Source organism: Eptesicus fuscus, chromosome 6 (genome assembly GCF_027574615.1).
Source record: "Eptesicus fuscus isolate TK198812 chromosome 6, DD_ASM_mEF_20220401, whole genome shotgun sequence".
NCBI lineage: Eukaryota > Metazoa > Chordata > Mammalia > Chiroptera > Vespertilionidae > Eptesicus > Eptesicus fuscus.
The window spans coordinates 102,602,258-102,616,681 of NC_072478.1; the positions used below are offsets into that span (position 1 = coordinate 102,602,258).

Below are 14,424 nucleotides of genomic sequence, written 5' to 3' on the forward strand. Positions count from 1 at the left end.
ACGAACCTGCACATTATAAAAAGGTAACTGTTAAAGCTGAGTCGTTCCTTCCCCAAATAGTGTCTTGCTGTGTGTGAAACTGGAGTATGGTAGGTAATCGTTAGTATCAGTTACTTAACATGTTAAGAAGTAGAAGTGTACTACTAGTATAAATGTCTTAACCAAAAGTAGGTCTGGAAGTTGTAGTGTTTCCGTGCTTTGTGTAGAAGTTAAACCTTACCTTTGGTTTGGCTGATGGGCACTTTTAAACGGGAAACCCAAAAGAACTTCACCATTCTGAGGGGAAGCAATGGGCCGTACTGGTGGTTCATGCTTATTTTAAAGACTAATCAGATCCACTGTTGAAAAATGTTCCAGATAGGGCTTGCTTATTTGGAAATACAGAAATTAAAGATTCCTGTGCCCCAAGGCTCTGACTTAGAAAATACCTTTTTACAAATGACTTTACTTTGCACAGTGCAGACTGGTAATGTGGCATTGGCCATACTTGGGTCAATGTCGGTTTAATTGCTAAATTTTAAGGTGCCTATTATGGAAAACAAAGGTGTTTTTTTATCAGCATTTTTAAGTTTTCTAAGACCAATAAGGGAAAAAAACAATTTCCTGTGTTTCCTAGGAGAAAATGTTGATCTATAGTGGAGGCAGCTTGTAAGAGAAGCTGGTTTGTTAATCAAATTTGGGGATTTATAGTTCTTTCACTAGGAATACTACTTGGCTTTAGGTGGGTCTGCAGTTTGCCTTTTTAAAGTACTTGCTGCTTGAATCAACTATATTTCCCATAAGTCAGTCAACATGAGTGTTTTTTAACGATTTAGCCTTAGCAAAATACCATTCGTTATTCTGCAGGCATTTTCTTTAAAATCCCCACTTTTATTGCCTCCATTTGTACCTAACTTTGAAAAATATTTTTGATGTTTTATTTTGCCAGTTTTCAGAACGATGGATTCTTGTCCTAGCAACCTCAGAGTAACCAGTGAGTTTAAGTATCCTGAAATCAGACTTTTAGGTATTTGTGTTTCAGTCCAGTGTATTTTATCTTTGTGCAATGGAATCCCCTTCAAGCTTGCTCCTACCATCACAGACTCCAGTAGTCTTTGATGTCAAGCATCTTAATTTTCTCAGACCTGGATCGATCCATTTCTCCAAGGAGCTTTGGTTAAGAAAATGGTGGTATTTAGAGACCACAGTCTGGGTGAGAGCACTGCTTGTTGATGTTTAGCTGAGCAGAGGCAGAGATGCACTTGGTGGCTGACTGCCGGAAGCTTCTCTTCATTTGATGTCTTAAAACTCTAGAGCTGTTACCTTCAGCCTCACCAGAGAACAAAATAGGTTAATAAGGCCATTTGGGGAGAGCAGATTGGATTGTCTGAACTGGATTGTGCAAATGATGGGTCGTGATGGATGGAGGCTTATAGTGGTATGTCACAAAGCTTGCAGAAGGGAGTATGGTTTTGACAACTAGCTCAATGAAGGGAGATAAACATTGTCAAGGGTGTGGGGCTTTTTTTTCAAGGGCAAAAAAGTTTTGAGGGTCACAAATACTGAGCTTACTCATCAAAGATAGTGGTGTGGGCTATTGAGATAATAGGGTTAAACTTATTTCTGAAAATAAAGGATATATTCCAGGCATTTCTCACCAAAGAGCCAGTTGCTCCCTGATTCAAACTTGGCAGTAGAGGACCTGTTTTAGTGCTGTGAAAGCTTCAAGAGGTGGTTTTGAGAAAATGTAAGAGCCTCCTCTGCTAAGGGTGTACTTTTCTTATTAAACTGCTGGGTCCTGTTGAAGACTAGAAGGCTGCGTTTGTCTCCTGTTCTTGGGCTGAAGGTTCTCCCATCTTTGTTTAAAAAGTTTTATCATTGGAGAGAGGCTGAAACAGATTGAGATGCTGTTTACTTTCCCTTGAAAACCAGATAGGAAGGATCTAAACATTCTATATAATAAAACCTTAATATGCAAATGGACTGAATGGCAGAATGACCAGTTGTATCACGCACACTGACCACCAGGGGGCAGATGCTCAATGCTGGAATTGCCCCCTGATGGTCCGTGTGCCTCCCACAGGGGGGAGTGCTGCTCAGCCAGACGCTGGCTCACAGCTGGCAAACATAGTGGCAGTGGCGGGAGTCTCACGCCTGTACAGCAGCGCTAAGGACCCCTCGGGGGGAGCAGGCCTAATCTGGCAGTTGGACATCCCCTGAGAGGTCACAGACCCAAGAGGGCACAAGCTGGGCTGAGGGACATCACACAGTGCACGAATGTCATGCACCGGGCCTCTAATTTGGATATATACTGACTTAAAGTATTTAGGGTTAGTCAGTAGCAAAACAGGTACCTAACCTGCGGGGCTGACATTCATTGGGCTAGCAGTCAACATACCTTCTCAATTTCCCTTACGGCAACCAGGGGTTTTGCAGATGTGAGATGTGAATCTCAGAAAATTGAGAGTTCACTGGCCTAGAGCTGGGGTGAAACGCAGGTCTGATGGTTCCAGCAGGACTAGCACAGCCACCTAATCCCAACCACCGAGCTGTGGCCTGGACTGGCAGCCTGCTCACTGCTGCCGCTGTCGCATGCTGCCAGTTCGCCTGCAGTTTCTAAAAACGAGTTTAACCTTCAGTTTCAAAGCCTTTGATAAATTGTCAAACAAACTGCGATATCCACACTGTTGAGTACTACTTGGCAATAAAAAGGAACATCTATAGATAAAAGCAACAACAGACAAGGAAGGGTGAGTCTCAAAAACATGTTGAGCAAAAGGAGCTGGACACAAGCACATAATATATGGTTCCATTTATGTGAAACTAGAATCTAGAGCCAATAGATTAATGGTAACTTGGGGCTAGTGATGGGTGAGGGGAAGTTACCTGGAAAGGTGTTTGCATAACTAAATATTTGTTAAACTCCAAGTACACTTGAAACATGCATTTAAAAATTTTATATAAATAGTACCTTTTAGGAAAAAAGGCCTTTGCAAAGGATGACCAAGCATTGCCTGTTCTCACCCTCATCGGCCACTTCTTACCCCCTGGCCAACCCTGCCTGTCACCCAGCCTTTTCCTACTTGCAGGCACTTGACGTCTTTTGCCTGGAATATTCCTTTGCACAGTCAGCTCTGCTTATTAGCCTTCTTCACCCAGGACCCACTACACAGGATCTCAGTAAGTGGTGATTAAATTGATGAGAAATGACCAAGAGTGGCACATCCTAAGTGCTATACGAACACGCCAAATTCAGATGGAAAGAACATTTAAGATTCATGTATGTTACGTGAAAACTATGAAATGACTGGATTTGGAGTCAGGTTGAACACCTCCCAACTTCACAGACCCAAGAGGGCACAAGCTGGGCTGAGGGACATCACACTGCACGAATGTCATGCACCGGGCCTCTAATTTGGATATATACTGACTTAAAGTATTTAGGGTTTGTCAGTAGCAAAACAGGTACCTAACCTGCGGGGCTGACATTCATTGGGCTAGCAGTCAACATACCTTCTCAATTTCCCTTACGGCAACCAGGGGTTTTGCAGATGTGAGATGTGAACCTCAGAAAATTGAGAGTTCACTGGCCTAGATCTGGGGTTATGTGAAAATAACCTGAAATCCATAATTAGCAAATTAATAAAAGCTAAAAACTCCTGGAGCCTTCGTGTGCCTGACTTCATTCAGTAACACAACTGAGTTGTAACTGTTCTTAGCCATGGTTTGTTTGTAGGAAGCACAGTCAGACTTGCTGAAGTTCATAAGTAAATGCTAGAAGCAGTAGTCATGTCTAGGACCTCTGACTTGAGTTTATATCCTTATTCAGAACTGTTCTCTTGACAACTCTTTGGTCAGTCGTATTTGAGTGACAGTCTTATTTGTGAGATGGACAAATATGCTTTATCTGAGCATTGGAAGAAAACTGCAAGCATTTTAGGTAGAACATAATAGACCTATTCCATCCAAAAGTAATAGAGAACAGGATAGAAAACTTGGAAGATTCTTAGCCAGGAGATACTTCAAACACCTCACTTGGTCAAAACTACCTCTTGACTGGTCTGTCCGAGTTCTTAGTATAAACGCAAGCTCGGGCCCTGCAGGGCATTTCTGTCCATGTCTGTGGCATCTGGTCATTGCACCTATCTTGGGGTAGGTTAATTTTCTCTAGGGCTTGGGACTTACCAGTAACTGCAAGTCCAGTTCTGGCAATGAGAATGCCTAAGTACATTCAGCCAAGCACTCCACACAAGGACTTTCCCCATCACTTGGCAGCTAGTTTTGAAAAGGTTATCTGCACTTGTGTCCAATGCTGAAACAGGCGATCTGTTTAAGACAGCCTCAGCTTCGGAAGGGAGCCTGACATGGCTTGCAGAGAGGCCTGGTGTTTTGGACAATTGTTGCCATTTCATATTCCATGACTAGGGAATAGCAGGGTTCCATAGCACCTACTTCAGTTTACACTCCAGAGAAATGGGAACATCAACCCCAGCCCATGACACAAGGAGGTTTTAAACCCAGTAATTTGGATTCCTGGGTTTTGTTTTTTGAGCTTGTTCAGTTTCTTTTCCACTATGACCTTTTCCCCTTGGTGTCAAAGGCAGAGACTTGCTGTGGTGGGCTCCACAGTCCAGCAGTTGCATGTGACAAGAACATCGTTTTGAGGTTGGTGGGGAGGGTAGGAGTGATGCCTCTGAAGGGGCAGAGGCGGTGAGAAGAGCTGTCCTCAGAGGGGTCCTGGTGAAAGGAGTCAAACTGCTGAGCACGCCAAGGGAAGCAAGTCTCCAGCCAGGACACCAGAGTTGGGCCTAGAGTGGTCGCTGACCAGAGTCCTGCTGGCTCCTCCCGGGCCGTCGCCAGCCCGGGCTGGGGTTGCAGTGAAGCCTCTGAGCCTCTAGATGGCAGTCATGCGTTTCCAAAGCTGGCTCGTCTACGGGAGAGCCCTGCTGGGATCCGAGTACCCAGCCGCGAGCCCCGAGGGGAAGAGACACCCTGGAGACCCCTCCCCCTCAACCTCACAAGGTTTTCTGCACTTGTTTGTATCTAATGCAGGAAGGAGAGAGTGGAAGGGGGTCACTTAGTGTGGCCAGGTGTCTTGAGAGGGCAGCTGGGACACGCCACCATCCTGCGTGGACTCACAGGGCTGGTAAAAGTGACCCCTCTTAAAAGGAGCCGCCCCAGGGGCTGGGCCTGACCCGCCCCCTCCTTGCTCCCCTACTCAAGCGCTAGCGGGTGTGAGAATGAGGAGGGAATGTGGGCGAGGGCGAGGGAGGACCTTCCGCAGCTAACTGCGTTCTTGGGAACCACTGCCTGCCCAATTCGGGCACCTTTTGCGCCGCGGCGCGGGTCACTGCTCGCTGGCGCAGAGCTCCGACGGCTTCTAACGCTTACCAGCTCCAGTCTCCCGGGCTCTGCCCCTTTGGAGCTGCCGGTCCCATCGCCGAGAGTCTGAGCGCCTCCCTCCAACCGGAGCCGCCAGGAGAAGGAGGAGGCAGTGGAGAGGCCGCGGCAGGCAGGCTAGCAGGCAGGGCCGCCTTTGATGTGGGCGCGGCGCACCCAGGCGAGCTGAGCGCCCGTCCGGCCGCGCCCCGAGGGGGGAGCCCCCGGGCCCCGCATCCTCATTGTGCCGGCTCGGGCCCGGGCCCGCCCCCGGCCCCCCCGCCCCCTCGCCGCCCGCGCGTAGAAAACGCCCCGGCCGCCGCCAGTGGTGGGAGGCGGCGATGCGCACGGCCGGAGAGACGCGGAGGAGGAGACATGAGCCGGCGGGCGCCCAGACGGAGCGGCCGTGACGCGGTCGTGCAGCAGCCGCGCGCTCCAGCCCCGGAGCGCTGACCCCTGGCCCCGCGCAGCCCCGCGCCCCGGCCAGAGAGCGCACCCCAGCTTCCAGCCCCGCCACGCATGCTGTCCCCGGAGTGAACCGGGCAGCCAGTTTCCCGTGGACGCCCGGACGGCCGGCCGGCCGGCAGTGAGCAAGCTTCCCCGCACCGGCTGGGCGCCTCCTGCATAGCTGCGGCCGCCCCGCAGCCCCCGCGCCAGCCCGGAGGGCGCAGCGCTCGGGAGGAGCCGCGCGGGGCGCTGATGCCGCAGGGCGCGCCGCGGAGCGCCCCGGAGCAGCAGAGTCTGCAGCAGCAGCAACCGGCGAGGAGGGAGCAGCAGCAGAGGCGGCGGCGGCGGCGGCGCCGGCGGAGGCGCCCGGTCCCGGCCGCGCGGAGCGGACATGTGCAGGCTGGGCTAGGAGCCGCCGCCTCCTCCCCGCCCAGCGATGTATTCAGCGCCCTCCGCCTGCACTTGCCTGTAAGTGCTCGCGCCTGGGGCTGCCCATCCAGGGTCGTTTGTCTGGGTGCCCGGGCTCTGTCTGCACTCCCGTCTGACTTTCGGACGGCGTCTCCGTCTGTCCGCGCGCCCCCCTCTTTGACGTCCCTCTGAACACCTCTCCTTCTCTCTCCCGCAGGTGTTTACACTTCCTGCTGCTGTGCTTCCAGGTACAGGTACGTGGGACCCTGACTCTGACCTCCCCCCGCCCCTGCTTCGCGGTACACGCCGCGCCCCCTCCCTGCGCCCCACCCCTCCCGGGCGCCGAGCCCAGTGCACCTGTTCCCAGGGCGCGGAAGGGCGGCTCCGCGCGCGCCCTGCGCCGGCGGGGGACTGGCCAAGGGCAGGGGTCTCCGCTTCGGGGGCGCGCCGGCGCGCGGCCCCTGTCGGCCTCTGCCGGGAGGAGGTCCGGGAGCCGGCGGGCTGAGCCGCAGCGATGGGCTGCTCCCAGCCCCCTGCCCGCAGCCGGCGAGGAGTTGGGACCAGGGATTTTCCCTGCCGTCCGTCCCTTCACATCCCCGATCGCTCTTCCAGACAAAAAGCCTCCTTTCAGCCGAGTGGGTTTCGAGTCCGGGGAGAATTAGCTTCAGTTGTAAATTACTCTGTGGTTTCGAAGGCATTTGCAGCCTTGAGAGAGACAGACAGACAGACTGACGGACACAGAGACGCGGGACTAGGGGCGGTGGGTCTAAGAGGGAGCAGAGCAGGGCGCCTGGGCCGAGGGGCTGCCTCCGCGCGGCCACTCCTGAGCCGGCCACGCTCCGCACACCCTCGCCCGAGGTGGTGCGGCCCTCGGCTGGTCCCCGCCTCGCTCCCCGCTCGCTCGCTCGCTCGCTCTCAGTGAATCAGAAGAGGGCTTGGCGCTCAGCCTGGAAAGCACTTGCTAAAATCTGATCTGTTACTTCAGCAGCTTTCAGACTCGGGAAGGTCTTGGCACGCAGACAGTTGGAACACTCCGGCTTCCAAAGCCGTGGAAATGAAGGAAGGGCGGGGGGGCGGTGGAGAGAAGAGGGAAAGAGGGAGCCGACTTCAGTCCCGATTAGAACCAGACCAGGGCTACCTCAGCACGGTGGTTGGGGGGGGGGGGTTGCGAAGGGAAAGGGAATAGGAAGTGCCAGCTGCCCTCGCCCCCCACCCACCTAGAGCGGCAGGGGAGGGGCCCTCGGAGGAGCTGGACTGGGGCCAAAAGAGATTATCTTCCCCGGTCTACCTCTGTGGAAGGCAGGTGTCCTCACAAGGTTAGAGAGGATGCTTAGGCTTCAGGCTCCTGGGTTCCCGAGGTGCCGAGGGGGCCTTGAGCAGGGGGACGGGTGGTGCCCAGGGTTCCAGCACCAGGAGTGCAGTGTGCGGGCGCTGTGGACGCTCAGCCGCCCCTTGCACGGTGCTTGGTGCCGGTGGTGGGTCTGCCTATCTCCCTCCCACTTGTGGGAGAGGATTGTTACCACCAGGATGGCCATTGAGCTGGGGGCAGCTTGTGGGGGCTGGGGACTGGAAGGAAGGGTGGACGGGTAGATGGATGGATGGATGGATGGATGGATGGACTGATGGCTTCTTTCCTCCTCTTGGCCAGGCTGGGGGGTCCCCGGTGACTCCTTGAATCAATACAACTGGAGTCAGTAACTTAAGACTGGCTGTTTGCCAAAGCAGATGTGACCCTGTGTGGTGGCGGGGGTGGGGGTGGGGGGATGGCTGGTGTCAGAGAGAGAGACCAGTGCCAGGCATGGCCTGCCTGGTTTGCAGCTGAGGCCCTAAGCAGAGGGCAGGCCCTGGGGTCACGCTGGCGGATCTGCGTGTCTGACGGGGCAAGAGCCCTTTCCCCGAGTGCCGGGCACGCAGAGAGATGGCTGCGGACTTTGTTGCCCAAGCGTCCCGATGCTCGCTGCCTCTCCTGCCTCTCCGTCCTTGAAGTGGGGCCCAGGAGGGGTTGCTGTGTGGTCTTTGTGTTCTCTGGGGGAGTGTGAGGGAGGGAACCTGGCCCCTGCACCCCACCTCCACCTCCTTGGCCAGAGCTAGAGCCAGCCTCCCGGGAAAGAGCTGGGTGGTCTGTCTGGGTTACGTCCATCTGGGTTAGGACTTCCAGCAGGTGAGGGAGCCCCCGCTCCTACCTCCCCTCCCCTTTCAAACTGCCGTAGGACTGATGTTTTTAACCCCTTCACCCTAAGAGTGTCTCAGGATGGGGTGGGAGGGCCCCCCCGAAACACTGCACCAAACGGTGTCCAAATGTGCTTGTGTCTGGGCTGGGGTTCCAGCTCCCCAGCGATTTTCAAAGGCACCTGGGATTCCGAGGTGAAGGAACACTACCATAGGGTGGCACAGAAGGTTGGCAGGCTCAAGTCCCCACTCATGCTCCGGGGACAAAGGTGGAGTGGCTGAGAGAGAGAGGGGGGACCCCGTGTGAGTTGTGGGAGTGTGAAGCCTGCTCCCTAGGAGGGATGTTGGGCAGACTCCTGCCGCGCAGCTGCTGCCTGCGCAGGGTGAGCCTCCCCGAGGGAGCGGGAGGTCCCCTCGTGAGCAGGGCCCGGCCTCCTGCACAGCGGAAGGGCTGTGCAACCCCATCTTGCCCGTGAGCCTTGGCTTCCTCATTTGTGAACGGGGTGGCCCTGATAGGTGTGCAAGAAGTCCTGCAAAGCCGCATCCCGTGCCCTTCCCCCCACCTCCATGTTTTGGGGGACTGAAGCAGTGAAGTTTTTGGGCTCCTCCCCTCTTCCCATCCATCAGCCACCGGGCCCAGAATGGTCCCTCTCCCCCCCCTCCCCCCCCCACATTTCCCTGAGCATAGTCAATGCCAGACCTGGTCCTCCCCACCCCCACGGGGTGAGCCCCGCCTTCCCGCCGCTACCCCAGGAAGTGGGAAGCTGAGATTTAATAAAATCCCTTCTCCACACGACCTGGGACACCGCGGATCGCTCAAATCGGAAGAATTTTAAAAATTTCCAAGGGGAGCAGGCGGCGTGACCAGTAAATTGCTTTTCTGCACTTGGCTGAGCGCTGACAATGACACCGGGCCGGGCCTTTCACGCGGCTCGGCCGGCACCTGCCCGGCATTGTTCCCGCCGCCAGGCTCGGCTAGGTCCCGGCCGTCCCTAGACAGCCAGGCTGAGGCGGCGGGAAGGGGGGCCTCCGCCGCCCCGGTCCCTCCCGCAGCGCCGCTTCCTCTCTCACCGCCCGTGTTCAAGTTTCCAAGTTTCTTTCCATGCCCCTCGCCTAAGCCTGACACTCACACCCCGCGCCCGGCCTCCCGGGGAGGTCTGCACCCTGCGAGCTGGCCGGGTGGGGGATGCTGGAGAGTGTCTTTCGTGACGTGAAGAGGATGGGAAGCTGCCCTGTTTGATAGAGCTTTTAATTTAACTTAACTTCTTTTATTATTTATTGTTGGCAGTATTACAGATGCCCCCCATTTCCCCCTCCTTTGCCCCCCCTCCACCCAGCCCCTGCCCCATCCCCTCCCCACGCCATTGTCTGTGTCCATGGGCTATGCCTATATGCATATATGTTCTTGGGTTAATCTCTTCCCATCCCTTAAAGCGGTGACATCATCTTTTCCACCCATTCAGTCAGATATTCATTCAACAGATACTTTCGGGGAGCCTGCTTCCTGCTGGCCCTGCGTTGCTGGCCTCCAGGGTTCCCCGTCTAGAGGGGCAGAGTGTTGGGTAAACAGGAGCTCCTTTACTCCCCCCCCCCCCCCGCCGCCTTGTCCCCCTCCCGGGCTGTGCCGTGTGTGTGTGTGTGTGTGTGTGTGTGTGTGTGTGTGTGTGTGTGTAGTGGGGCAGGTGTGTCCAGCTCAGGTGGGAGAAACCACCTGCCTCCCGTCAGAGCCCCGCTTGTAGGACTTTGAAAGTGGTTCTTGCATCAGAAGTTTGTTTTATTCTTCCTCCTGAAGTAAGTGAGGGTAACACTCCTACTCCACAGATGGAGAAACTGAGGCACAGAGCAGGGAAGGGACTCGTTCAAGCCCAGAGTCTGGATTCGGGAGCTTGTATTTCTTCCCACCACTCCAGGCAGGTGTCTTCAGGAAGAATAAGGAAATTATTCAGAAAGAATGCTGGTGGGGAGACGGATTCCCAGGAGGCACGCTGGGGGTCCCCTGGGAGAGCTCCCTGTGGCCGCTGTGGTGGGGGATGGGCTTGCCCAGGGAGGGGTCTGCGGTGGAGGCCACCTGGCTCCGCCTGCAAGCTCTGAACTTCCTGGAATGTTCGGGTCTGAAGGGTCTCAGAGCCAGTGGTGGGTGTTTTTGGGGGTGGGGCCGGGGGATTCGGCACTCCCCTCCCAGCTTCTTTCCCAGCCAGGAGGGGGAGGGGGCGCCCTGCCAGCATTCCTGCGGCCGGGAATGTCACCTGCCTGAGATAAGAAGGTGGATTTTTAAAATTTCTGGTGGTTGGCACGGCCAGTGCCAGCCGCTTGGGGCTTCGTGTCCGGGCCGCAGCACTGCCTCCACCCTGGACACGGGGCCCCCAAAGGGAGCGGGAGGGGCAGGGAGGGGCCTTCCTGTCCTCGGCAGGACCTCTTGGCTCTGACCTTGTCCTCCAGCAGGAACTCTGTGAGTGTGGGAATCAGAGTGCAGGCTCGGCCTGACGGTGACACCCGAGCCGCCAGCAGGCATGGCTCTCACTCTGACCGGCAGGCGCTGGCTCACAGCTCCTGGGGGAGCCTCCCAGCCGCTGGGACGCGGGGATCCGCAGGTGAAGACAGTGAGGCTCAGAGGCCGGGAATAAGCTGCCGTTGGTCGAATAGCAAGAGGAGGCACAGGTGTTTTCTCCTCTGAGTTGTGCGGCTCTAGGACCCAGACTTCTTTTTTTTTTTTAAAAATCTTTATTGTTGAAAGTATTACGTATGTCCCGCTTTTCCCTCCGTTGACCCCCTCCAGCCCACTCCTGCCCCCCCCCCCAGGCCTTCAGCATCCTGTTGTCTGTGTCCATGGGCCATGCCTATATGCATACAAGGTCCTTGGTTGATTACCTCCCACCTGCCCACCCTCCCCCGCCTCCCCTCCCAGATTCCGCACTCTGTTTCATGCTTCTATGTCTCTGGATCCACTCCGTTCATCACTTTATTTTGTTACTGAGATTCCACATATGAGCGCGATCATGTGATACTTGTCATTCTCTGACTGGCTTATTTCACTTAGCGTGATACTCTCCAGGTCCCTCCATGCTGTCTCAAAGGGTAAGAGATCCTTCTTTTTCACAGCTGCATAGTATTCCATGGTGTGAATGTACCACAGCTTTTTTATCCACTCATCTGCTGAGGGGCACTTGGGCTGTTTCCAGATCTCAGCTATTGTAAATAGTGCTGCTATGAGCATAGGGGTGCACACATTCTTTCCGATTGGTGTTTCGGGTTTCTTAGGATATATTCCTAGAAGCAGAACCCGGACTTCTTAAATAACAGCGTGAGGGCTCAAGTCTGCCAGCCTGGCTCAAATGGTTGCTTGGCCTTGTCTTTGCTGTGTAACCTTGGACAAGTTACTTAACCTCTCTGGGTCTCAGCTACTGCACAAGTAAGATGGGAAGAAAACAACCAACAAGACAGGCCCTCCTTCCTGAGGGCGTGGAGCAGGGGCAGCGGGGAGCCCAGCCCTCTGACCTCTCGTCTGCATTTGCAGACCTGGCCCTGTGCCCCTGGGGGGGTCTCCCTCGCCATCAGTCTCCTGTCAGGGTAGGAAGTCCCCTGGCCCAGAGCTGGTCACAGGGAGAGGGGAGGCATGGACTGGTGCCTTTCTGAGGGCAGGGGCTGGCTCCGTATTTTTTGCTGGCTCCGTATGCTCCGTATTTTTTGCTGGCTCCCTATTTCAGAGAGGAAGGGAGAGGGAGAGAGAGAGAGAAACATCAATGATGAAAGAGAATCATTGATTGGCTGCCTCCTGCACACCCCACACTGGGGATCGAGCCCACAACCCTGACATGTGTCCTGACCGGGAATCGAACCGTGACCTCCGTATTTTTTGCTGGGTGGGCGTCCCCACTCGAAAGGCCCATGGCCGAGCACTCCGGGACGGGCAGTGCCGGGGCCCTGCCAGTGTGGGCCCGGCGAGGGGAGAGCTTCTGGGCCTCAGAAAGTAATTGAGTAATTGAGGCCCACTGTCCGCACTTTGGGCCTGAGTATGGCCATTTGTGATGGACCCTCAGCGAGTAAGCGGGCCCCTCTGGCTTTCGTCGGGCTTGCTGGGAGGGGCCGGGAGGTGTTCGGGTATCATTTGCTGTGACATCGAAATGGCATAAGGCCTCAGGCCCATTTCAAATGCTGCTGTGCCAAGGATGGGGCCAAGGACAGATCTCCTGTGGGTCATAGAACAGAAAAACTCTCAGGATCCCAGGGGTTCTGGCTCATTGGGTGACCTCCCTCTCTGTGCCTCAGTTTACCGTCCTGGGTATTAGCATGCACGGGCTTTGGACAGGAGAGACCTAGATTTGAATCGTGTCTGTGTTGCTGAGCAGCTCTGCAGCAAATCTCTTAACCTTCAACCCTCTGCACCTTGGTTTTCCCATCTGTAAAACGGGTAACCCTTTCAAGGATTATTGCGAGGGCTAAATGGGATAATGCCCAGGGAGTAGCTAGCACGTAGCTGACACTCAGTGAGTAACGGAGTAACGATGATGGCCCAGTCGGTTCTAAGTTAGGTTCACAGTATGCTCCAGGTGCCAAAGCAAGCTAGCGGGACACGCTCCCGTGTCAGCACCATCCGGCCTCCAGTCTGAGGCTTTGGGCCTCGGTCTGCGTTGAATCCTCACTGCACCACTGGCAGGCTGTGTGGCCTGGGGCAAGATCCTTGACCTCTCTGAGTTCCTGCCTCCTCGACATGGGAAATGGGCACAGCCGACTACCACTGTGGTCCCTGTTGGGAGGAGTAACGGAAGCTGGTCTTGGGCCAGCTGAGCAGCAGGCACTCGGATGCGGTGCTTCTCCGCATGAGCCCTCAGCAAACGCTCGTGGGACGCCCGCTGCCTGGCGGGCCCGGCCTGGGTTTGGAGGGGCATAAAGAAGACATCCAAGGCGTCAGCTTTGTCCTCAAAGTGTCCCCTGGGAAGGGGTGGCCGGCACTTGGGGCAGCTTCATTCAGCACCATCCCCCACGCCCTCCCTCCCACCCCACCTCTGCCTTGGGCTCCCTCGGCTCCAAAGACCAGTGTGTTCTCTGTTGGGGGTCACGGGGGGGGGGCAGGGGCGCGCAGGCTCTGGACCCAGGCCCGCCCCTGCCGGCCTTCACACCTGCCCGGCCCCCAGGAGCCCTGTACTGAGCAGACTGTTGAGCTCGGTGTGGCTCCTCTTTCATGTGGGCATCCGGAGGGAACCCCCCTCTTGGGGTTGCCGTGAGGGTGGGTTGTGGTCACCTGGGGATGACTTGGCCCGGCGCCCGGCTCACTGTCAGTGTTCAGTAAGTGTGAGCTGGGGGGACTGGGGGGGCTGGAGGCCTGCTTGCCCGCCAGCCCCTGGCTCCTGGAAGTCAGCGGCCCTGCGGCACCTGGCGCAGGCCTGGCTGCAGGAGGAATGCGGTCAGTGCTGGAGGGGAGGGGAGCACCCCTCTGCACACCTCAGGGTGCCAGGCATGTGGCACAGGGGGTTCAGGGTCTGCCCTGCCCGTGGGGACTTGATAGTGACCTCAGGGACCCGTGCAGGGGACAGGGTGCCTGTGTTCTCTGATGAAGGGCCCGGAAACCGGACGCTGGGGCCGGAGGACCTGGCTGGGGATGGTGCCCCATTTGCATCTTGAAATAGGAGCGAGCCAGGTGAGGTGAGCGTGTGTGTGCCTGTGTGTGTGCCTGTGTGTGTGCCTGTGTGTGCGGACCAGCCTTGCAGGCAGCAGAAGCTCTGTACACGGAGCAGGGAGCATCCTCATGTGCTCAGGGGACGCCCAGCCGCCTGGGGTATCTGGAGCGTCAAGTCCAGGAATGGGGGTGATGTAGAAAGCCGTGGTGGGCATTGAATGCCGAAATAAGGGCCTGTTTATTACCCGGTAGGCGTGCATGACTGCTCTCCTCACCCAAGAGCTGTAAGGGAGAGGGAGTTGAAACGGGGCAGGTGGGGCGGGGGGGGGGGGGGGCGGTGAGAGGAGAAAAGGGAAAGAGAGCAGGGGTCTATGGGTCTCTAGGAATCCTGCCCCCTCCCCCAGGCTGGCCCTAGAGCTGGCCACCAG

The 14,424-nt window shown here is 56.1% G+C and overlaps 1 protein-coding gene across 2 annotated transcripts in view; it reads left to right on the plus strand.

The window, feature by feature from the left end:
- Positions 1-5,714: 5,714 nt before the first annotated feature.
- The window catches only part of FGF18 (fibroblast growth factor 18), a 32,067-nt gene continuing 23,357 nt past the window's right edge, over positions 5,715-14,424 (plus strand). The window contains exons 1-2 of one of the 2 annotated variants that reach the window (XM_054718141.1): positions 5,715-6,273; positions 6,431-6,467. In XM_054718141.1, coding sequence (XP_054574116.1) covers positions 6,242-6,273; positions 6,431-6,467 — 69 coding nt within the window. In that variant the 5' untranslated portion in view covers positions 5,715-6,241. The remainder of the gene's footprint in view (positions 6,274-6,430; positions 6,468-14,424) is intronic. The other variant, XM_054718142.1, reaches the window with a different exon arrangement.